Source organism: Pelodiscus sinensis, chromosome 1 (assembly GCF_052426305.1).
Source record: "Pelodiscus sinensis isolate ZL-2025 chromosome 1, ASM5242630v1, whole genome shotgun sequence".
In the NCBI taxonomy this organism is placed as follows: domain Eukaryota; kingdom Metazoa; phylum Chordata; order Testudines; family Trionychidae; genus Pelodiscus; species Pelodiscus sinensis.
In genome coordinates this window covers 30,426,808-30,451,955 of record NC_143052.1, presented here as the reverse complement: position 1 = coordinate 30,451,955, position 25,148 = coordinate 30,426,808, and the positions used below count along the sequence as shown (strand labels likewise).

Sequence of the window (25,148 nt, the reverse complement as noted above, 5' to 3'; positions counted from 1 at the left end):
TGGCATAGGGAAATACGGCCATCCTCTAGTTAGGAATACATATTATGGCGTTAATGATATAGTAACTCTCAAAAGAACTTGCAAATGACAAGAACTATTATAATTTAACAATATTTCATCTTCTTGGTGGAAATGTCTGCTTAAAAGAACATTGAATAGAAGATGTCAGCGTTCTTGTCTCTGATTCCATGCTGTGTGCACCACTGCTTAGTTATATCTGTAAGCAGCATTAGGGGTATTGATTGTTTGCAATTATGAGGGGGTCCATAATAATGGAAAAAATATCCACAGGAAATCATATGGGATTTCTGACTCAGAAACTGAAAAATAACGTTGGAACTCCCCAGAGACCTCCCTAGACCTTCTGTATGCTCTCACCATGCTTGTAGCTATCTACTGCTAGCTCTCTAGCCCTCATCCTGTACTGTGTCTGAATTGCATTCAGAGCATTTTAGGATAGGGCAAAGATGGCATCAGGAAACAATTATGGTCTCTGGATTCTGGAGTGTATTTAGGGTTTAAAATGTGTTCCTGCCTGGCCAGGGAAAAGTACAAGTATCTGGAGCCATGCCCACAGCTTCAAGGGTTTATTCGTTAGCTAGAAAGAGCTGGAGTACAAAGTTGCTCCAGCTAATCACCCATCATTCCAGCATCTTTATGTCAGGGACTGAAAGGAAGGTAGAATGCTGCCACTATTCCAGTTGTATGCCTCCATGTAATTCCTTGTACAAAACAGAAGTACCCATGTAGTTGCTTAAGCTAACCTTCCAGTTGGTTTGTAACTGCATAATGGCACAAAACAACCAGAGCAGGGGGCCCAGAATAGAGTCCTACCTTTTTTAACAATGGTGTAGAATACAACAGAATGAATACTTTTATAGGTCAAGATATGTGAATAGTCATGTCAGTCTGTCCAGGACAACACCAATGTTCCTTGTCCTCTTACTATAGGGTTCTAGCTATCTAGATAAATTGGTTATATTTTAACACCAATTTTTACTATACTTGTGATGGGCAGAGAGACAAATTACAAACTCCTGTGCCCTTTGAGGTAAAGCCTCCATTGACTTCGTTAGTGCAGGATTGGTTTCAAAAGAGGAAGGACATTTTCCAGGCTTTTTTTTTTCTTTCATGTGGATATGCAATAATCCAAGGTAGTTTTCATCACATAGTGATTGTTACTGAATTCTCTATAATCTTAATATTCTTTTAACTGAATAATTGTTGAATTAAAAAAATAAAATGGCTATTTACATTCCACTGACATGATATGAAAAATACATCAAAAACATATGCAACAAACGACTTTTTTATTTTGACATTAAAATTGGAATGACATCAAATTTGAGATTAATTTATATTGAAATGAAGCAATACTTTCTAAATATTCTACTGAAGTATAATGTTCAGCTCCTCAGTAAGAGGTACAGAAATCTGAAGGGTGAGTTTCTGTGGGAAAAGTGAAACAAAATTAATTAAAAACATATGCTAAGATAATTGAAAGCAGCTCCACAACTTCAACAGGAACATCAGCTTGAGTATAGACTGCCATAAGACCTTTCCCTTGACCATATAGGCAAGACCCCGTGGGTAACAAACTGGACATAAGTTCTGCAGAGAACTCCCAAAATTCTTTAGTACTTTGGTGAACATGTTAAATTAAAAATCAAACCAAAGTAGCAGTCGCATTGTTAAATTGATACTAAATTTAATTCATTTTATGCTGTCTCCTTATTTTTAGTTTCCATTATGCCACAGACTATGTGTAGGTTTCAGAAGCAGCAACTCATTATAATGAATGGGAGAAATTCATTCTCAAGCCTTATTTTCCCCCAGATTCCCTACAAATCTGAGTTCACATTACTGCATTAACCTTGAAAATGTGAACTAAGTGTAATCTCTCCAACTATGAGAGCTAAAAGCAATCTTTTAAAAATGAAATATGAGACTCAAAAGTATAATTTTACTTGAAGTAGAGAATTCTGTGGCAGATTCTCTAGACTGAGAATCAAAGGCTTACCTATAAGCATTTCAACATTTATAATTTTGTGAGAGATAAATCAACAATATATCTTATGTATTCTGGCTGATACTTTATGTACAACTGTATTAACATTGTACTTCAATGCCTAAATAGTTATTTATCATTGATAGTTCTCTATACAGGCACTTAACTTATATATTGATTTTAGTAAGACTTTACTTCCTTTTTGAAAGACCATACTCAACTTGTTGTGCCACCCTTGTGTATAGATCACATTTTCCTTGTTTGCTTATGAAAATATTATGTGGTATTTTCATAAGCAAACAAGGAAAATGTGGTGTATACACAAGGGTGGCACAACTGATTGAGTATGGTCTTTCAAAGTGTGGCTATAAATGGTTCATTGTCAAATAGGGAGGATATATGTAATGGAGCCCCATAGGAGTCAGTCCCAGATTCAGTACTATTCAATGGATAATGGAGTGGAAAGTAAGCTTATAAAATTTGTGGATGACACCAGGCTGGGAAGATTTGAAAACACTCTGGAAGACAAGATTAGAATTCATTAAGACCTTGACAAGTTGGAGAACTGGTCTGAAATCAACAAGATGAAATTCAGTAGAAACAAGTGCAAAATACGACATGAAGGAAGGGGGCGGGGAATCAAATGAACAACTACAAAATGGTGAGTTAACTGGTGATGTGGTAGTTCTGTTGAAAGCATCTGGGCATTATAATATATCACATACTGCATATGAACTATCAATATAATGCAGTTGCAACAAAGTCTAATCTTCTGTATTGACAGAAGTGCTGTCTATGAGACATAGGAAGTAATTGTCCCACTCTGCACACTCTAATGAGGCCTTAGCTAGAGTAATGTGTCCAATTCTGAGTGCCGTGCTTTAGAAAAAGATATGGACAAACTAGAGAGAGTCCAGAGGGCAAAAACAAAAATGATAAAAAGGTTTAGAAAACGTGGCTCATAATGAAAGGTTTAAAAGCTTGGCACATTCAGTCTTGAGAAAAGAAAACCAAAGGGAACCTGAATATAGTATTCAAACATATTAAGGACTGCTATTCAAAAGAGTGTGATCAATTGTTCTCCATATCCATTACAGTTTTAGTGGGCTTAATCTGTAGCAAGGCAGACTAAGGTTAGATATTAGGAAAAAACTTTCTAACTATAAGGGTAGTTAAGTCCTAGAACAGGCCTCCAAGGGTGGTTGTGGAACCCACATTGTTGGAGGTTTTATGGTTGGATAAAACACCTGTCAATGGTGGCCAGTGTTTAGAGCAGGGTGGGTAACTAGACCATCTTTATGATTTTTGGTGCCCTATGCAGCCCAAATAACTGCACCCTCCATCCCACACTGGCAGGGGGCAGCCACTCTATGGGGCAGGGCTGTGCTCAGTGCAGTGAAGGCAGGAGCTATGGGGGGCGGGGGTAGGAGAAGGACAAGGAGGCTGTTGTGGGAGCAGGCAGACTAAGTAGAACAGCCAGATGGAGCTGTGGGCTGACAAGTGGATTGCAGGGGCAGAGGATTGAGGTCGGGAGACCAGTGTCTGGGGTATTGGGTCCAACGGGGCTGTGAAGTGGAATATGGGTGGGGGAACCATGAGGTTAGGTATGACGGGGCTGGGAGGTGGAGCAGGGAGTTGAGATATTGGAGCAGGAGGAAAACTGTGGTTTGTAACCTATCCTTTAAATCAGCTTCCGTACCTAATGATTGGAAGATAGCGAACATGATGCCAATATTTAAAAAAACCTCTAGAGGTGATCCTGGCAATCACAGACCAGTAAGTCTAATGTCAGTACCAGGCAAATTAATTGAAACTATAGTAAAGAATAAAATTGTTAGACACATAGATGAACATAATTTTTTGAGGGAAAGTCAACCTGGTTTCTGTAAAGGGAAATCATGCTTTACTAATCTATTATAGTTCTTTGAGGTGGTCAACAAACATGTGGACAAGAGGGATCCGGTAGACACAGTTTACTTAGCATTCCAGAAAGCCTTTGACAAGGTCCCTCACCAAAGGTTTTTAAGTAAAATAAGCTGTCATGGGATAAGAGGGAAGGTGCTTTCGTGGATTGATGTTGGTTATAAGACAGGAAACAAAGGGTAGGAATAAATGGTAAGTTTTCAAAGCAGAGAGAGGTAACTAGTGGAGTTCCCCAAGGGTCTGTCCTGGGACCAGTCCTGTTCAACTTACTTATAAATGAGCTAGAGAAAGGAGTAAATAGGGAGGTGGCAAAGTTTGCAGATGATACCAAACTGCTCAAGATAGTGAAGACCAAAGCAGACTGTGACGCGCTTCAAAAACATTTCACCAAACTAAGTGATTGGGCAACAAAATGGCAAATGACATTTAATGTTGATAAATGTAAAGTAATGCACCTTGGAAAAAATAATCTCAACTATACACTCAATATAATGGGAACTAACTTAGCTACAACTACTCAAGAGAGAGATCTTGGAGTCATTGTGAATAGTTCTCTGAAAAATCCATTCAGTGTGCAGCGGCAGTGAAAAAAACCCAAATAGAATGTGAGGAATCCCTTAAAAAAGGGATAGATAATTAAGACAGAGAATATCTTATTGCAACTGTATAAAAACATGTCACGTCCATATCTTGAATACTGCGTACAGATGTGGTCGCCTCATCTCAAAAAAGATATATCAGCATTAGAAAAGGTTCAGAAAAGGGCAACAAAAATGATTAGGGATTTGGAATGGGTCCCATATGAAGAGAGATTGAAAAGACTGGGATTTTAAGCTTACATAGAAGTAGACTAAGCAGGGATATGATAGAGATCTATAAAATCATGACTGGTATGCTAAAGTGAATAAGAAAAAGTTATTTACTTATTCCCACACTATAAGAACTAGGGGTCACCAAATAAAATTAATAGGCAGCAGGTTTAAAACAAACAAAAGGAAGTTTTTCTTCACTCAGTGCGCAGTCAACCAGTAGAACTCCTTGCCAGAGGATGTGGTGAAGGCAAAAACTTTAAAAGGATTAAAAAAAGAGCTAGATAGATTCCTGGAGGTTAGGGCCATCAATGGTTATTAGCCAGGATGGGTAGGATGGTTTCCCTAGCCTCTGTTTGTCTGGAAATGGATGACAGGAGAGGGATCATGTTATGATTACCTGTTGTGTTCCCTCCCTCTGGGGCATCTTGTGTTGGCCACTGTCGGCAGACAGGATACTGGGCTAGATGGACCCTTGGTCTGACCCAGTATGGCCGTTCTTATGTACAGGCAGTCCCCGGGTTACATACAAGATAGGGACTGTAGGTTTGTTCTTAAGTTGAATTTGTATGTAAGTCAGAACTGGCGTCCAGATTCAGCCGCTGCTGAATCTGGATGCCAGTTCTGACTTACATACAGAATCAACTTAAGAAACCCAGGCGTCCCCAAGTCAGCTGCTGCTGAAGCTGATCAGCAGCTGATTCCAGGAAGCCCAGGGCAGAGCAACTCTGCCTCGGGCTTCCTGTAGTCAGCACTGGTCAGTTTCAGCAGCAGCTGACTTGGGGACGCCTGGGGCAGAACAGCTGGGGTGCTGCTGGGTTGCTCCAGTAGCACCGCTCCTCGGCACTACTGGACCAACCTGGCAGCACCCCATCTGCTCTGCCCCAGGCGTCCTGATTCAGTCGCTGCTGAAACTGACCAGCAGCGGCTGAATCAGGACGCCTGGGGCAGAGGAGCTGGGGTGCTGCCGGGTTGGTCCAGTAGCGCCCAGAGCGGCACTGCGGGACCAACCGGCAGCGCCCCAGCTGCTCTGCCACAGGCGTCTGGAGAAAAGCCTAGTCTGCTGGGGGGAGGGGCGTACTAGCTGCGCCCCCCGCACCCCAGCAGACCAGGAAGATGCGGGCGGCGGACCGAGACGCACCGCGGTCCCGCCGCCTGGGTCCTCCGCGGCTTTGCTCCCTGTCTCCCTGGTCTGCTGGAGGCCAGCAGACCAAGGAGACGGGGAGCAAAGCCTCTGAGGATGCCAGCAGCGGGACAGCCGCGGGGCGTCTGGGCTGTCCCGCTGCCGGCTTCCCCCGAGGCTTTGCAAAGCCGCCGAGGGGCTCAGGCAGCAGGGCAGCCCAGGCGCGCCTGGGCTGCTCCGCTGCCGGCTTCCCCAGGGAGACCAGGGAGATGCGGAGAAAGCCCCGGAGTACACGGGCGGCAGGACCACGAGGTCCCGCAGTCCGTGTCCTCCGGGGCAGCCCCGTCTGTAACTGCAGATCCGACATAAGTCGGATCCGCGTAAGTCGGGGACTGCCTGTATGTCTTTAAGAGGTAACAAGACTGGTAGTAGCTCTATACAATATAAATTAGCCCCCAAAGTGGTCTGTGTTGAAGAGAATGGAGGATCTTACTACTCTCAGGTCATTTTTATTTCAGCCTAGCTAGCAGACCCCCTCTCTGTCATTCCTCCTGTACCCATTATAGGGGAATTTCTACAGCTCTTAAGGCATAATATTCCTATGGGCTACTGCACATGTGTGGGGTGGGAAATGGTTAACAGTCTTAAGAATTAGAAATAGTGACGTACAGGAGATAGGGACTTTGTTACACAGTAAACAGATTATATTTTATCCTGGAAAAATCAACAAGAGAGTATCTGTTTTAAAATGTGAAAAAAATCACACTTATAGTGAAATAGACCATGTAACAGAATGCAAACTTCAAATAATCGGGGCCAAATCCTGAGAAACAGCCAGTGGGAGTTGAATGTTCACAGCATCATTAAGGATTTTGTCCATGATATTCTTCCAGAATCCCATTGTTCTGCCAGGTGCAATATTTCCCTATTTTTCATTGCTTCTTACAAAGAAATCTGTTTATAAACAGAAGTTTTCTTCTCTGTAATATGCCTCCTCTGCCTGATTAATTTATTCATTAAAACTCCGGATCAGTGTTTGTAGTATCAACCACAAAGGCATCTATGGTAACGTATTCCGTGATATCACAAATGTTGGATACAGCATCACCAAATGAATAAGACAGGAGGAGAGGCTGATTATTAAGTAAACTGTTTCTATTTATATACAAATACCTTGGGGTGTAGTATGTAGTTAGACATAGCCCATAGAAAAAAGCACCACAGAGACAAAATGCTTTTTTGAGATTTCTAGTGCACAAGGGAAGCATGCTTCCCGCTATATTCCCTTAAGGAGTCTAGTCCCTCTGCCATTCTGATTTCATTCTAATTTCCAGAATAGCAATTTTCCCTCATCCTTAGGCAAACCAGAGCTCTTATACACTGATACCCATATCAAAGCCTGGCACATCTATGCTGATGCAATCAGTATCAGCATACTCCTTATAGAATACAGAAGTAACTATCACAAGCCTATGCAGAACCTAGAACAGATCTATTTTTCCTCCCAACATGCTCTTTTAAAGTTGTTTCACCACTATTGTTCAGACATACTGTCCGGTGAAGAGGGGTTCTTCATACCCGACTGATAATCTGAGAAGCCTTTGTTAATGATTACACTCAAGCTTCCTAGGAGAAGCAACTCTTATAAATGTAAAAGAGGAGTTGAACTCTCAACCATATTTAATATAACCTCATAAAAGCTGCATTTACATTTTATTAGGCTTTTTTTAATCATCTGGAATTTTTTTCAAATTCTCTCTCATACACAACCACTCTTTGAGTATGAATTATTTATGTTTCTAATAGCAAATATCATTTTTTTTTTGTTTTTGCATAGCATGCTGTATTTTAACTGTCTCGGGACTGTGAGAAAGTAGTGAGGTCTGCACCTGTTTTTGTTTGTTTTTAAATATACTGGTTGTAAGTTTCTTAGAACTCCAAATTTGTGAATTTTTTTCTGAGTTTTCCATAGTAGAAGCAGCCCCAGTCAACGGGTCCAGATTGTGAGGAAAGATGTGATGGAACCAGGCCCAGGTTTGCATGTGAAAATAGGAAAACACCAACTAAAATTAACTATATCCATTTTTTGGACAATCTGGGCACCCATTTCTGATAAAAAATAATGAAGTAGGCACGTGTTTCAGATATTTTAAGTAGCTGCTAAATAACATTGGGGCAGATTTGAGAATATAAACACAACAGCAGCAGCTAATATATCTCCATAGCTCTAAGAATGGAGTGACTATTATAACAACAAAATTATTTGTGGGAATGTTATTTTATAAATCAGGGCATGTAGGCTTCTGTAAGCCATACACACAAAAGCAGAAAGACAAGGTAAGTAAGATAATATTTTATAGGACCAACTTCTGTTGGAAGAATGTACATGCTTTAAAGCTACACAAGGCTCTTCTTCAGGTCTGGGGAAGGAAGCAGACTTTTTCCCTAGCCGAAGAAGAGCTGTAGTGTAGATTGAATACTAATACCTTCTTTCATCAGAAGTTGAACCAAAAAAATATATTACCTCATCAGTCTTGTCTTTCTCATATGCAGAGACCAGCATAGCTAAAATCACTGCAGACATCCAATACTCTGGTCATCTGAAGAAGTGGGCTATGTCCACGAAAGCTCATGATACCATCTACATGTTTTGTTAGTCTTTAAAATGCTACCGGACTATTTGTTGTTTCTTAAATTTTTACAAAATTAGAAAGACGTGTGTAAGGACAAGAGAAAATTTTCTGTAACGAAACCCAAGAAATCTTCTATTCTTACTCTTGTGACTTTTTGCAAAGTTAACCTCATACTCTGATGTACAAAAATTTGATCTCCAGTTTTGTTTTGTTTTTTGAACAAAACAAGACTTGAATGGGAAAATATTAGCATTGTTCATTGAGTTTGGGAAAAAACTTATGAAAAATCACATTCGTAATTTGTCAGCACAACTCTTACCCCATTTGCTTGATATTGTAAGTCCTTGATGACTTTTCCATTCAAAACAACAGCATTAGGTCTTGAAGTCACACCAAGAACTTGAACTGTGTTGTATATCAGAGAATCAACTCCCCGGTAGCCATTTTTAACAATCTTTGTCTTCATTTGGCCCTATAATAATTCAGAATAAGAATTTTTAGATTAATAGTAACTAACTGGAAATTACTTATTGAATACTTGTTACATCTCATTGTTTTACTCCATTCAAAATGTCCTATAAAGTATACACATTTTAAAAATAGAAAGGTAGAGAATAGTAACAGTGGACACAGTTTTCATACAGAATAAAATATTGCATATAATTAACCACCAGCAAAATTGGAAATAAATAAATATTTACAGTATGAACATGAAATCTTCGTAGACTTCTTCATTATTGTAGCACTGGTTTTAATACCCCACTCAGATATTACACTGTCACACACAGTATCAAAATCTCGACAGGGAATTTTACTTAGTTTAAAGTAAGTATAGTAGTTATCTACAGTATACACGAAGTGATTTCCAGTTAATGCCTTCTGTGTTTATTGGGTACCATATATTTAATCTCATATTTTTATTATCCTAATAGTGAAACTTCTGCTACAAACCTTTTAGTCATCAAATTTCACAACATTAAAAACATTGAGGAATTACATTATTTCTAGGGAGCTGTGTTTCGTAGACCTGTAATATATTTAAAGCCTCCTTGGTTGTTCAAATGAAAATATAAATTTTGGGGACTAACTCTGCAGCCCTTACTTAGGCAAAGCTCCTTAATGAGTCCTGAGGAAGTGCTGCCCAATCAGTCAAGGAAAGCTTCACTGCAAGTTTTGCAGCCGGCTCCCCCACCCACTCCACTCCCGGGGAGCCAGCGTGTAATTTTTGGTGGGGGAGCCAGGCCAGTTCCACTGCAGACATGAGCTGCTCCAGCCAGCCAGCAGGAGCAGCCCCTGCTGTGGTGGACCCCATGTGGCTGGAGCAGCCCTGTTCCCAAGCTGGGCGGGAAACTTATTCAGCCACAACCAGTTAACCGGAACCCTACTAATTTAGGGTGATGCTTTTATATACTTATAGAGGAATATACAGCATACAGTGAGGACTCCCATATGTTGCAAAGTCACACATCTGTCATACATTTATAATTTGTGATCTAGAATGATTTTTTTTACTTCAGTATACTGGTAATAAAATCTTAACATTGGAGGTTACCAGAATACAAACAGAAATTTCAGACAAGGATTTACAGATACAATCATATATGAGCAATGAGAAATGGAAGCACCACTAAGTCAACAATCATATTTGCACAGTTTCCAATTTAATATAAATCTGTTTGCTCTTTTTCTGTAGTCTGCCTACAGTAAATATCTAAATACAGAATACAGAAAACTAAAGTAATCTTCTTCCTTCTTTACATCATGTGAAAATGCCATTTTTTCTTAAGACAACAAGATTAAAGAAGTGAAATTGTTCTCAGTGCATCCAGAAGAAAAAAATTAGATAATGAACCGTGAACACTGGGCAGCATTTGCTGTAATACACAAGAAAATAGCTGATATCTCTCTATATTTTCAAGAACATTAAAAAATACCCATCAGTTTATTATAATCTGCCATTGCTCCTAACAGAACTAATTCTAGGAACAGTATCACTTTGCAAATTAAATATAATTTAATTTCTCCAAATAATTTCTACTGATGGCAAACTTTTGGGAATGTATGATCTGAAAACCATGCCAACATTCATAATATAGGTTAAAATAGAGACTAAGTTATTTTCCCATCTTCTTAATTATTTCAGTCTTCACTAATATACCTGGTATGTCTTAAATATTTCCTTCCAGAGACTGCAATTATAAATATGTAATGGCATTTACAAAGTACATACTGAGCATAGGCAGAAGGGAGAGGAGAATCATTTCAGTTTATAAGAACACAGCTTAATCACCCCCTTAGACTCAAGAACCATGAAGACAACCACCAAAAAACTGGGACCAACAGAGACAATAAGATCTGCTATACAGTGGAGAGACCAGAGATGGAGAAAGAGGACGAAAGGCCTGGAATAGCAAATGGGCAACATTCTTGTACCAGCTGTCTCTGAGAATGCAACCAGGAGACAAAAGGAGACTATAAGTCCTGGACCTAAAATGTACACAGACTCAAATTAATAGGAAGGTTCATAAACTGATTTGTTTTGTTTAAAAAAACAAAACACACACAAAAAACAGGTGGGACAGTTAGGAGAAGCAGGCACTACTAGATAGACCACACCGAAAAGTGTTGACAAGATAAAGGCAATCTGTATAACTTGATGAAGTAGATCACTAGTTATTTTTATAACAGAAGCCATAACTTTTTATATAAAATACGAGCTCCTTTTGAAAACTCATTTCAAAGTAGTTCTCAGTTAATACTTAGATTGTTTTTCCTTATCCATTTTTTAAACACAGTGACACTCAGCCTTTGTTTCAAGAACTGCATGTGATCAGCACTTTAGACACTAGCTGGTTCCCAGAACGATTCCATGGAATACCTTTCACAGGAACAAACACAGGGCTAGAAGTATTGAGTAGACGATAGCATGAAACTCACTGAGCTTTCTCCTGTGCCCACCTTGGAAAGACGGTTTAAAAAGATGCAAGCATCTCCTGCATTTAAGAGTAATACCCCCTTTCACTCTGTATCTAAAAGTAAGCAAGTGAATGTGGGGAAAGAGATTGCCTCTCTTCCAGCAGCTGTACCTGGAGAAAAAGGAGGGGAGGTGAAGCATGTATTAGCAGGGGCATATCATGACGACTCATCAATACATTATATATTCTAGTGGCATGGCATGACACAAATATTGCAATGCAATATAACAGTGTGATTATTTTGAACTTTCTCTAATTTTGTTTGACAAAGTGGTTCACCAGCTTCAAATGTTGAATATCGGAACTGTTACAAAGTTTTTCAGAAATAAGTACCAAAATCCTTATTGCTACTTACTTCACTGAATGTATATTTGGCCAAGAAATAGACTTCCTTTTCAATAGAATCTGTCAAAACACAGGATTCATAATATTAAGACATATACACAGTTGGATTTACTGGTAGCTGGCTAATAAGAACAGTCAGACTTTTGGGATGTCTCTTCAAATGCTACCTATACATCTTCAGTTCTGCAATAATCTAAAATAATTTCATAGGAAACTTAATTAGTATCTTTTTATGCCTGATGTGCTTGTTCTGATCTCACACCATTATTATAGGAGTGCAGTGACATTATTATAGGAGTGCAGAATCACTCGTGATTAATACCTGTGAGAGACCAGAATCCATTTTCCTGTCACACCAATATGAATCAGGAATAATTCCAACTAAGTCAGTGGAGTTACACTGGTGAAAAATTGGTGTGAGGAGAGTCAGGATGGCTGACTGCTTTGCAGTAGTGTGACAAACATACCAATAGAATCACCATCATCCCAGAAGAGGGACCCAGAGGCTTCTCCTCGTTCATTCAGAGCAATTATAAGTCCAAATGGATTCAGACGGCTGAGGAGAAATTCAATTAGAAGGATTCATCAATATGGAGGTACTTTTTCACACACCCCCCCCAGTGAAGAATAAAACTAGAAAGGTAATTTTTACAAATTATTAAATCAGATTTTACAACAAATAAAATAGACCAGAATGCCCACATGATCAGATAGGGGGATCCTTTGCTGGAGCTGCTGAAGAAGGCAACACCTTCTGTTGTGGAGGGAAATCTCCCTCAGAAAAGTTGCTGAGAAAAAGACCCTGCCTTTTTTGGCAGTTTTGATGTGCCATCTGTTAGGTGGTCGGCAGGATGATTGAGGTCCCCCAGGCTCAGTTTGGCTGCTGCATTGTGTGTTGCAGCGTGACCGTGTCTCCTGTCCCACCTTTACACTGGCTTTTGAGGGTAGTTCAGGCCAGGTTAATTATTTCTTGGGTTCTGTTTGTCTGGAACTACCATTTTGCTTTGGCTATATGCAAGCCAACTCTCGGTATTAGGAAGAAATTTTCCCCTACAACTGATTGGCTAAGCAATTAGGGCCTTTCTACTTTCCCCAGAGTATTTCGTAGTTCCAGGTAAGAATGGAAGGAATGTCTAAAGTTTACTCTTTTGCCACATATTTATTGCAAATATTAAATGATTGGGTGGCCAATACAGCAGAGGTAGATGCAGGACCCATTTTTCTTTCTAGTCCCAACTACCAAACTGGGAGTAGGTTTTGGCTGAATCCTGCACTGATAGGTCAAGATGGTAGAAAAGTTTTAGGTCAGTGGTTCTCAAACTTTTTACTAAGGCCACCCAACAAGTGTATTTCCTTTCTCTCTTTCTCTCACCAATGCACCGTTATATATGTGCACCTTCTGCCCTGGCACTGCAATCCTAATCCCAGCCTTGTTTGGAGGATAGGCCATATAGTGAGTAAAGAGTGGGCCCACCCCACAGTAGTAATTCTGTGACATGGGGCTGGAGCTAGTTCCCAATTTGTGGCACTGCAATCTAGCACATCTGGCTGCACTCTTACACATATTTGGCTTGGCCACCCTGATGTCATAATATCTAGCCCTTGAAGAGGTGACTTATCTAGATATTTCCCATGACTCACTGCAGGTTTGGAACCCACCCTCTGGGAAATGCTGTTCTAGGAGATTTACAGATTGGGGAACCCACTGTGTGGGAATTCATATAACACAAGTACAACTGGTGGGATAAAGACTTAATCCCCTATAGTGCCAGGAGTTTGCTAAATGTAGTTTCCCTTATTTACAATATACTTTGGTTTCTATCTACTCACATTACATTGGACTACTGATTGCCATGTTGCTCGCTTGCCGACCCTATTTTCCTCGATTGTATGCCAATTTAAGGAAAATTGGACACACTGCTCATCACATCAAAGTCTTATTCCCATCAGCATCTAAGTACATAAACTTGATTTAAAAGTAAATTTTGTAAACTGGGAATTCCAAGCAGAGATGGCCAAATGGTATATTTTAGCTTTGTTTTAAACTGAAGTTTAATCTTTACACTGAAGGGGTTTCTTTTTTATTACTAATGAATACTTTGTTTATTTGAAGGCCTTCACCATGAGAAGAATAAAGCCAGGCTGCTGTCAGTGATGCAAAGGGGGGCAGTTGCCTCAAGGCCCAGTGATTCAAAGGGACCTGGGTCTCAGTGGCCCAGACCCCTTTAATCACCACCAGAGTGCCATGCTGCATGGAGGACTGGCTGCCTCTGACTCCACCCCTTCTGAGAGCATGGAGCTGCTCCCTCGCCTTGCTAGGGGCCCATAGAAGCTGTCAGCTCCCCTGAATAAAGCTATTATTTACTCCTTTCCCTTGTAAAAAAAACCTCTGAACAGACAAATGTGATATATTCTTTCAAAATATTTATTATGTGGTAGTTACCTCAGAGTAGTAGTTGTGGCTGGTGCCTGTGTTGGCAAAATGTAACCCCCACGGAGAAAGAGTGGGATCTTGTCCAATGGAGCATCAACACTAACAAACCTTCTGTGCCAGGAAGCTGGCACTTTATCACCCTACCACAGAAATGAATGCCGTTAAAGAGCTTTTTATTTTAAATCCAGATACTTTCATTAATTGCTATAAAGCAATGAAACAAATTTGTATTTACACTGATGTAAATGAGGTTAGAACTTAGCCCCAGAATAACACCATCAAATTCAGTGGCATTTATGCATAAGTGATATACCAAAGACAGAACAATCATGAACAAGTTACAATGACTCATCTTTAAAATTTGCCATTATTCAGTATCTTGTGAGAAACTTGTGAATAATCTCTGAATTGTTACATTTTTTCAGTCTTTGAGGCAAGATGATACCATACTAATTCAAGAAAACCATGCTCTTTGTCAGAAAAAGCCCATTCAGAATGTCCTAGGCCATCACTTTGACCATACCACCACTCTTTTTCTATATTTTTATAGGATTCCTTCTCTTTATCATATCAAATATAAACTACTTTTAGGTACATTAATGACCCACTCCCACCCTACTTATCTTTTATTCTGTACCAAAAAATTGACTCCTGCCTGTGATTGGCCATGAAGTCAGCCTTGTTTGTTACATTTTCAAAGAACTGCATTTGTGCTGTCTCCCATGCTGCATATCAAGCTTGGGCATAATTCCCTGTAGATATCAGCTTAAGCCAATTGATTTTCCTCCAATATCCTCCTTAAAACTCTTAGGTGCTGCCACAAGAGTCAGCTGAGATGTGGGCTATCATGGTGCGAGGTGGTGGGAGTTGAGAAACAGAACTGTTGAAATACTTTTACTTGGTTCGATGACAGTTTGAAAACACTCACACTCTCTCTCTCATATATATATATATATATATATATATATATATATATATATATATATATATATATATATATATATATATATATATAGTTAATAGAAATGTATTGTTGGGCCTGAAATGAGAGAGTTTTAATTTTGAGCTTTAACTTTTCTAAAAAAAAAAAAAAAAAAAAAAAACTAAAGAAAATTGAAAGAAATTTCTAAACAAAAAAATCCAAATGAAATTAAAAATATCAAAATGAAATGGATTTTTTTCAGATTTACTTTAAAAAACACAATTTGGTGAAAATGACATGTTTTTAAATGCAGATTCAGTGACACTGAAATGTGTTTCATTAAAAAAAAAAAGAGAGTTGTACAAAACATTTCTCCTAGCTCTGTTAAGGTGTGAAGTTACCAATGTGAAAAGAAGATACTCCGAACCCTGCAGGACTATATCCTTATTTAAGGAGAAAGGGAAAAGATAACTTAGACTCTCATCCTGGAGCCAAGGGATGAATGTGGAAAAATTCCCCTATCGAAAAAAGCTCCAAGTGATTATTCTTTAAGAATAAAAATGTCTAAGGTTCCAGATGAGTAACATTTTTCTCTGTCCTCTATCTGTAACTGCACTGGATAGTTAGGTGGGTAATCATTTTTTTTTCTTTTCCCCAGTTAGTCAGTGTAGTGCAGAAGTATTTTTGGGGGAAGGCAGGGAGAGGAGGGGTTTGAACTCTCAGGCTGAAATTTTCAAAGATGTTTGCTTTGGTCTAAGTCTGCTCATATTGAAGTCAAAATGAGTTTCATCCTTGACTGCAGTAAGAGCAGAGTTAGGCCACTTCAGAGGACTTTTGGAAATTCAGCCCCTAAGCAATAGAACTATTTATACACTAAACACAGAGCAAACACAAAACACTTACAAGGCTCAAGATTTGTGTTCGAGTGGAATGAATATGATTACTTGTTTGTTTTCTGTAACTTGGATTGTTTCAGACTTCTCAGAGACGACGTTTCAAAAAGAGGCCTCAGCCTCATTTGTCAGATTGTCCTCTACATTTTTTTAGTGCCAAAAATGATGTTGTGTGCAAAGTTTTGTATTGCTGTGTGCAATCTTGCAGTCAGGTGTGCAAATAAGATAAATATATATCCACCTGATTTGTATGCATGAAAGCAGTGTAGCATGCAAATCTGAAACTCATGAATGCAAATAAAAATAGAAACCCTGACAACTGTAGGCATGATTTTATAGGCTGCTCTTGAAAATGTAGCCCTCTGTGTCTTGGTGCTATATAAACCAAAAATAGAAAATAAAATGCTACTGAAAGCTGGGTAATTTTCTTGCTCAATTAGCCAGCCTGGTGCAGAAGTATTTTTTGTGTATTTCTTCACTTGGAAAAAGATATTGCTGAATAGTGCTCAGAATTAATTTTACGTAGACTATAACATTTTAATCATGTCCAAACTATAAGAAAAAGTAAGATTTTAAAATACATACTGTATAGTAGTCAAACCAGGATGCTTCAGGGAAATATACATCCACTGATCTTGCTCCCTGTAATTGTCAAAAGTAATTAAGCTATTTTCTCACACTTTTGGCAGTACATTGCTAAATTAATATTTTTGTTTTACGCTTAAATATCTGTATACTCAACAGCCCTTTACAAAAACATCTTGGATATTAATAAGTGTTATTAATGTAGCAATATATTAGAACTGACTAATCTAGCAGGGCTTGCCAGCTGCCCACATCATGCTGAGTTTGGCTCATTGCAAGTCTATTGAATGAGTCCATGGCATTGTCAGATTAATTATTTTAGCTCTGTATCCTACTGCAGGCCCTGTAGACATCAATGTATATGACTTCAATGGGACTAATCTCATGCTTAGAATTTTCACACACGTGTCAGTGCCTCAGGATCAGGTCCTTAGACTAGATAACAGTATGAGATTACAGAAATATTGATGATACTATTGGAAGGGAAAGGCCTCTTTGGGAGAGGTATGTATGAGATACCCAGTTTGGAATGCCTGATTCCTCCTGGCGGGGCAAGGGGAAGTGACAGGAAGCAAGGGTACATAGATCTTCTGCCTAGGATTCGTCTTTAAAATCTTCTACAGTGTCATTAAAAATTATTACTTTATATTTGCTGAAACGTTTATTATTGAGTTCCGGAAAGAAAGTTATGTTCGTTGTAAAAGTGCTTAGTACAGGATTACTCTGGAAACTGTTTGAATCAATATAAGTAGATACATATATTCTTGGATCAAAATAGGTTGTTATTCTCATGTATAAGATCCCATAGACTCTCCACATGCACATCTCCCCCTTTGCATGCAGAAGCAAGATTCAGCTGCCAGGGAACAGGTGCACCATAGGAGCCAAAGGTGCCATGGATGAACATAAGAACTGCCATAGTAAATCAGATCAAAGGTCCAGCAAGCCCAATATTCTGTGTTCTGACAATGACCAATGCCAAGTGCTTCAGAGAGAATGAACAGTACGAGAAGTCATCAAGTGATCCATCTCCTTTCAATCCCCGTCTACCACAGAGCCACCAGTTTGGGGTAGGGATATGTGTATTTATTCCCTTGGGGAGAAATGTCCTTCCTAGAGTCCCCCTTCATGGGTAGTTTACAGTAGGAGGAGATGATCTGACCCATTAGTTACATACTTTTATTATATCCCTTCTTACTCATCTCCTTTCCAATATAAGCAATCTTACTCTTTTCACTGTCTCTTCAGATGAGACTTTTCCCCATGCTCATGATCATGCTTGTCACCCTTCTCTGAACTCTCCATGAACTTCCCCCAGTTAATCATTAGCTATTAAGAATATTAGGGATATTTGAAAATGAAGGACTCCAAGCAGGCTCAGAAAACAATCTCCTCTGGTGGCAAAAATGATTTGATACATATGAATAATAAATTTCTCTTTGAACTTCAGAGACACAAGTTCAAGATAAAAATACATGACAAACAGCAGCCTGTTTGGGAATAGATCTACAGAGGATACAAATCAATGGGCAGCCTCTGAAAACACCAGTTGGGTTGAGCCAAAGAGGCTGAAGTACCTCTGGGGTGTATGCAATGCCAACAAGCAGAATGAAACCTGGGACTTCTGGAGCTTAGTACAAGAGCCTTTACGGTTTGAGTTATAAGCCAGCTAAGCTTTCAGCTAATGCTGTAGAACTCACTCGTTCTTTCTCTCTGCAAGTGGTTTAATTGCCACTACATGGGACAGTGAACCACCATAACCAGTAGGGTGTGTGAGTTATACATAGGTGCTCAGCAGCTTCAGGATCTATTTAAAGGTTAATTTCTTTCACTCAAAACTCACGCTGGGTACGTTTCCTCCTCTCTGAGGGTCTGTCTTTCCTTAAGGTTCAATCCCCCTTCTGTTCCAGTTCCAAGTGAGGTACGGCCCTTCCTCCCTTAGATCTGCGTTCCTGTCTATCCCCAACTATCTCTGGCCTATAGGTTGACATTCTTCACAGGTCATCCCTAGTGGTATCTGCTGCCCTGCAGGAAACTATTTATTACAGGTAGTCCCCGAGTTATGCGGATCCGACTTATGTCGGATCCGCAGTTACGAACAGGGATTTTCTCGCCCCGGAGGACTCGAGCGGCGGGACGCATGGTCCCGCCGCCCGCCTCCTCCGGGGCAAGAAAAGCTGCTCCCCGTCTCCCTGGTCTGCTGCGGGAGCCAGCAGACCAGGGAGACGGGGAGCAAAGTGGCGCAGGACCCAGGGCCAGACCCGGGGCCGCTTCCAGATCAGCTGGAAGCGCCGCGGGTCGGGCTGGGTCCTGCGCGGCTTTGCTCAGCGTCTCCCTGGTCTGCAGACCAGGGAGACGCTGAGCAAAGCGGCGCAGGACCCGGGCTGGACCCGCGGCGCTTCCAGCTGATCTGGAAGCGCCACGGGTCCGGCCCCGGGTCCTCCGCTGCTTTGCTCCGTGTCTCCCTGGTCTGCTGGGGGGGGATGCAGCTAGTGCCTCCCCCCCCCCCCCCAGCAGACCAGGGAAATGTGGAGCAAAGCCCGGGGCCTGTGGTAGAGCAGGTGGGGCGCTGCCGGTTGGTCCCGCAGCACCGCTCCTTGGCGCTACTGGACCAACCCGGCAGCACCCCAGCTGCTCTGCCCCAGGCGTCCCCAAGTTAGCTGCTGCTGAAACTGACCAGCGGCTGACTATAGGAAGCCCGAGGCAGAGTTGCTCTGCCCCAGACTTCCTGGAATCAGCCGCTGATCAGTTTCAGCAGCAGCTGACTTGGGGACGCCTGGGGTTCTTAAGTTGAATCTGTATGTAAGTCAGAACTGGTGTCCAGATTCAGCGGCTGAATCTGGATGCCAGTTCCGACTTACATACAGATTCAACTTAAGAACAAACCTACAGACCCTATCTTGTACGTAACCCGGGGACTGCCTGTACTTGTAATACCTGCAGCCATCTGCCACAACCTGCAACCTCTCCCCTCTTCTACACCCCAAGTGCCCTCCATTAAGTCCCATTGGGTAGCTAGCAATTAGTCCAGGTGCACTGGACACCTGCCACCTTGTGAAAGGGAAAGAAATCCTCCATACCTCAGAACAAGGATTGCAAACTATCCTGCTCTGGAGCTGGTACTCCAGACTCAATGGTAGAAAAGAATGAGTGGTTCTAATGGCTTCATACAACAGGAGAAAATGCCCTGTGCATTTACAGGATAGTGCCTTTTTAAAACCAATAAGATTGTAACTAACCTCCTTACAGAGAGACAAAGCAGCCACGTCTAGACTGCATCCCTCTGTTGACAGAGGGATGCAAATCAAGCACATCGAAATTGCTAAAGAAGCAGGGATTTAAATATACCGTGCTTCATTAGCATAAACATGGCCACCGCTTTTTTCCAAAACAGAGTTTCAAAAAAACCAAAACAAAACAAACACACACACACACACACACACACACACACACACACACCGGCAGTCTAGATGTGGATCTGTTGAAAATAAACCCTTTTTCGACAGATCCTGAATTCCTCAAAAAATTAGGTTTACAGGATCTGTCGAAAAAGGGTTTATTTTCGATAGATCTGCACCTAGGCTGCGTTTTTTGAAAAAAAACCCTCAGTTTTGAAAAAAAGCGTCGGTCACGTTTATGCTAATGAAGCACGGGATATTTAAATCCCTGCTTCATTAGCAATTTCTATGTGCCTAATCTACATCTCTCTGTCAACAGAGAGGTGTAGTCTAGACACAACCTGGATGAGGTGATATCATGTGTTAGACCAACTGCTGTTGGTGAGAGAGACAAACTATATAGACCTGAAGAAGAGCTCTGTGTGGCTCATCTGTGTGTCTCCCTCACCAACAGAAGTGGGTTCAATACAAGATATTACTTAATCCACTTGTCTTTCTAATATCCTGGGACCAAAGGGATACAATGCTATATTCAAAATTGTCATTATGAGATTAACAGAATGACTTTGATTTAATTTGGATTTGATGTTAGGAATCTCCTAGCATATTCTTTCATGCAAGTTCTTTCAGAAGTTCCAGTTTCAAGATTTTTTGGCCAGTTTTAATTTGGAGGTTAGTTTAACAGCTCTGTCCACAAGCAGGCAGCCATTCTATATCTGTTTCTCCTTCACATTTTTTCCTTTTCCTGCTTCTAAATTCTACAATCCCTTTCCTGCTACAGATGGCACCATTCAAAGGTATCTTCCACGTGAGACTGAGCAAGTTGTTTGTGTATACAGTAGGGCTACGTCTACACTGGCCCCTTTTCCGGAAGGGGCATGTTAATTTCAGCGATCGCAATAGGGAAATCCTACTTCAAAGGAATAAGATCCTCCGGAAAAGGGCGCTTTTTCCGGAGGATCGGGGCCAGTGTAGACGCTCTTTTCCGGCTTTTCTAAAAGCCGGAAAAAAGCGGCGGACATTTTTATTTAAATGCCGCGGGGGATATTTAAATCCCCCGCGGATTTCCCTTTTGCGATCGCTGAAATTAACATGCCCCTTCCGGAAAAGGGGCCAGTGTAGACGTAGCCTAGTTGTACTTTCTGTATACCTAGGTCTGTTTGTGAAATTGAGTGTGGATAAAAAAAGTGGATGGTGTAAATAAATATATAATCTCACAGCATGTGATTTAAAGCCCTGAACATTATTACTTTCTTTGCTTCCTATATTATACCATTTTAAAATTAGAATACTTGCCTCTTGAAGAACTGGAGCTATCATAAAAGCTGGTCCCCAAAGGAAAGCTGTATCTATCCCATGAGTCTGTTGATCAGCAGTAAATCTAGATTTGAAAGAAAGATACCCTTTATTAATTCAAATCTGATATTTTCAAAGAATGTATGAAATATTTTCATCCTATGATATTGTGCTCCATCAATATCCGGATACCCAACCTGAATTCCTGATGAGAGAATCTAGATGGGTAACCTAGTGCCAAGGTTACACAACTTAGATCACAGGTACACACAATACCTGAACTGCCACCTCCAGGTAAGCCTGAGTCTGCTCAGACTGACCCATTGGCAAGAAACATCCTGCTGTTCTTCCCACTGCCTCAATGAAACTCTAGTAGGGAGCCTAAAGCACCACTTTGGCTGCCACACATTTGGACTCCAGCCTATTCTGGATTTGTGTGTCGTACATGCCTCAGGGGTTCAAGAGAGCCACTTGGTCTTCAACACTTAAAAATGCCAATTTTAACTCAGATCTGCCAGTAATCTGGGCAGAAAAGTGACCTGGAGAAAATGCACAAAGAATTCAAAACTCTGCTCAGGTGCAAACATGATATACATGATTTCTAAAGCCTTCCTCCCTGATCCAGCCTCAGACTCTCCAACTCCCTCCAAACTGTACCTCACATAAATATATATAGGCTTTTGCTGAACAACATTACCCCAGCAGGCACAGAGTTGCTGGAAAGCTCTCCTGTAGCTATGCTAACTTCAGCATTCCTGAATTCATTGATCTGAACATTCAAGTGGAAGAGAACAGACACAGGGACAGATTTTAAGTGGCAGACTGCAACTTTATTAAAATGTTGCATCGGAGAGGGGCACTATTCGCCTATCTGTCAAGTTTGATACATTTTAGAATACCTCTAGCATGAAGACATTACTCCTCAAGCAAGACAAACATCTGTGAATTCTAAGATAAATTTAGATCTGTTCCTGGATGCTTGTGGGACCCATGCACTGACCCTGCAAACACTGAAAGAAGGGCAACACCAAATAAAGAGGGCAGATGCACTGCTGGGGGGAGCACATGGGGCAACTGCCTCAGAGACTGGCAATTCAAAAAGGCCTGGGGCTCTCAGGTGCTACCACTGCTCTGGCAGCAGCAGTTGGAACCCGGGCCCTTTAAATCACTGCTGAAGCCCCGCATGGCGTGCTCCTGGTAATGCTAAAGGCTGGAGAGGGAAGGCTAGCTACCAGGCTAGCTACCACCCCTTCTGCCCAAGGTCTTGCCCCTTCCAGGAGCATGGAGGCTTGCCCAGTGGCCTAAAAATTCTGTCAGCTCTCCCGGTAGAGTATCCACTGATCCTGACAGAATCTACATGATTATGGAATGTCTATCGTCTTCTCTGCACACATTACCTCTAGGCCATCTCTCCAACAACTTCCATACCACAAATCCTGTACATGGGTCAGAGACTGCCATTAGTCTGCACTAAAAGGCTATATCTGTTGGACAACTGAATTTAGTGGGTGAAGCCAGTCTTTGGTATGCTAAAGAAAAAGCATATCAAACCACTTAAAGTTTGGGGATGGGACTGACATCAGAGACCTTCCTGAATTCTATGAATTCAATGAGGTTTGCCATGAAAGCCCTTAAATCACTTGGGCAAAATATATGTTCAGTTAATCCTATAGATAACCATAGCCTTGTTCCATAATGAGTGAGACACCACCTGTGGGTTTCTGCTAGCACACAGTGCATGTTTCTGGAATCTATTGTCCTGAAAACAAGTTAGAGCATCTACAATGCCATTTTTTACCCTGTGCACACTTACAGTACATAATGAATAACAAAATGTGATATAATTCAAGTGCCCGCACAGCCTCATTACTCATGCCAACTTTGCTGAATTTTTATTCACTACGTGAATTGTTTGGTTGTCTAATTGTCCCTTGAGGACCTTTTCAGTCCTTTTTCTCTCCAGTCACTCACATCTCCCTGAGATCATGGCTAGAGTTAATGAGCTACATCTGCAGAAGAACTTCCACAATTTTATGCATGCTCTAACACTTGCTGACACTGTAGGTGAACAGAAGACCATTACACACTGTGAAACTGAGGAAATGAACAGCACTGGAGACAATCTTGGGGATCTGATATTTTCAAGTTCATACAAGACTTCCCTTCTAAACTATTCATTTACATGCGATCCTGGTACTCTCTAGTGGTTGAGCTAGAGTCTCTGTAGCCTGTCATGATGATCTCATAGCTACAGGACTTCAACTGAAAGAGGCCTATATTTTCAATGTTTACAGTCCCCAGATGCATATTGTTATTATTGGAAAATAATGTCTCAACTGAAAGTCAATGAGGTTCATATATGTCCTTCCAAACAGAGGATGCAGTGCCTTTCATGGAAAATCGAAGAGGAGCTGCTTCTATATCCAAGGTGAAAAAGAGAACTGTCCTCTCATTGGAACATGATGCAGCACACAAAGTTATACTGAAGAAAAACTGAAGCTTAACTGAGAGTATGTTCAAGTATTTATGGCCTTCTTTACAAGTCTTTCAATCTACTTTGCCTAAATTAACAGACATTTGTCAAATGGCTGCAGAAACTGACCAGATCTCTGACTGCCATACTCAGAGCTGGTATTACATAATTGATTCTTCATACTGAAGTAGTGAAGAGGTAACACTACTAAATTTTAAACACAGTCCTTTAACAGTAAGTACTTTCTCTGAATGAGAACGCAACCTAGGCTCTTTAAAAGAAATGTTTTTTGTTGAAAGAAAGAGAAAAAGGGGAGGAAGAGGAGAAGACCTATATAATAGGCAGCAGCCCAGATGACTAGATGATCCATATTTAGTCAGAAAGGTCAAAATATGAGAGAGAGAGAGAGAGAGAGAGAGAGAGAGAGAGACCAATACACACACACACACACACACACACACGGGAATAACCAGTTGCATGCATAGTGATTGGGGCACTCATATGGGATGGAAGAGAACCTAAAGTCCCTGCTCCATATCTGGCAGAGTAACAGGAAAGTATGAGTACCTAGTAATAAGTGGGCTATTGGGTATTCTGAGGTGTCTCATTTTGTTCTTCCTGACTAACTATGATCCAGCACTTTTGAGAGAAACATTTTAATCAAAATATTTCTGACCAGTTCTAACAGTGTCATTGATTTCCTTCAGTTATTTCAAAATTTCTTGTGACACTTCTAAAGTTTCCATATAATGACTTTACATGGCCTTATTGTCTAGGAAAGGATTCTCTCAGTGGTGTCTGTGTCATCATTCCTCTATATGTGCATAACACATCATATCAGATCCTAAAGGAATTGAGCATTGTGGCAATTCCAAAAGAATTGAGTAAAAGAAGCGTGACAATTGCAAAACAAAGGCAAATGTACTCAATGTTCCGTATTTGAAAATAATGGAGAGTATATTGAGCTAAAGGTTAATGTGCCTGAGGGCTTGCTCTAAGCTCTACCTAATTGGGTGTGTGACAGAAAACTTTCAGTAAGAAAGTTTGCTGGATAAATAAATTTATATTCTTATGAAAAATTAAACATTCTGCAAGAAGAAGGGATTTAGGAAAAGAGCCCATTTATTTTCCTTCCTGCAAAAGTCCCATACCTCAGACATATGAAACAACAAGCTATAATTAGGTTTTTTAACATGGTGTTTTTATAAAGGTGATTGTTTCAACAGACTGAAAATAAACAACCAGGATATGTGTTTGAGCTCTTCAAAGTGCATGTCAGGAGACTGTCAGACACCAGGATTTTTAAATCTGTTTTTGATATCTCATCTTAT

The 25,148-nt window shown here is 40.6% G+C and overlaps 1 protein-coding gene across 1 annotated transcript in view; it reads right to left on the bottom strand.

Moving 5' to 3' along the window:
• Nucleotides 1-1,301: 1,301 nt before the first annotated feature.
• LOC102463469 (sucrase-isomaltase, intestinal-like) overlaps nt 1,302-25,148 on the bottom strand; it is a 95,500-nt gene continuing 71,653 nt past the window's right edge. The window contains 7 exon segments of the mRNA XM_025183243.3: nt 1,302-1,449; nt 8,816-8,968; nt 11,827-11,876; nt 12,284-12,372; nt 14,260-14,390; nt 16,651-16,707; nt 21,345-21,429. Coding sequence (XP_025039028.3) covers nt 1,390-1,449; nt 8,816-8,968; nt 11,827-11,876; nt 12,284-12,372; nt 14,260-14,390; nt 16,651-16,707; nt 21,345-21,429 — 625 coding nt within the window. The 3' untranslated portion in view covers nt 1,302-1,389.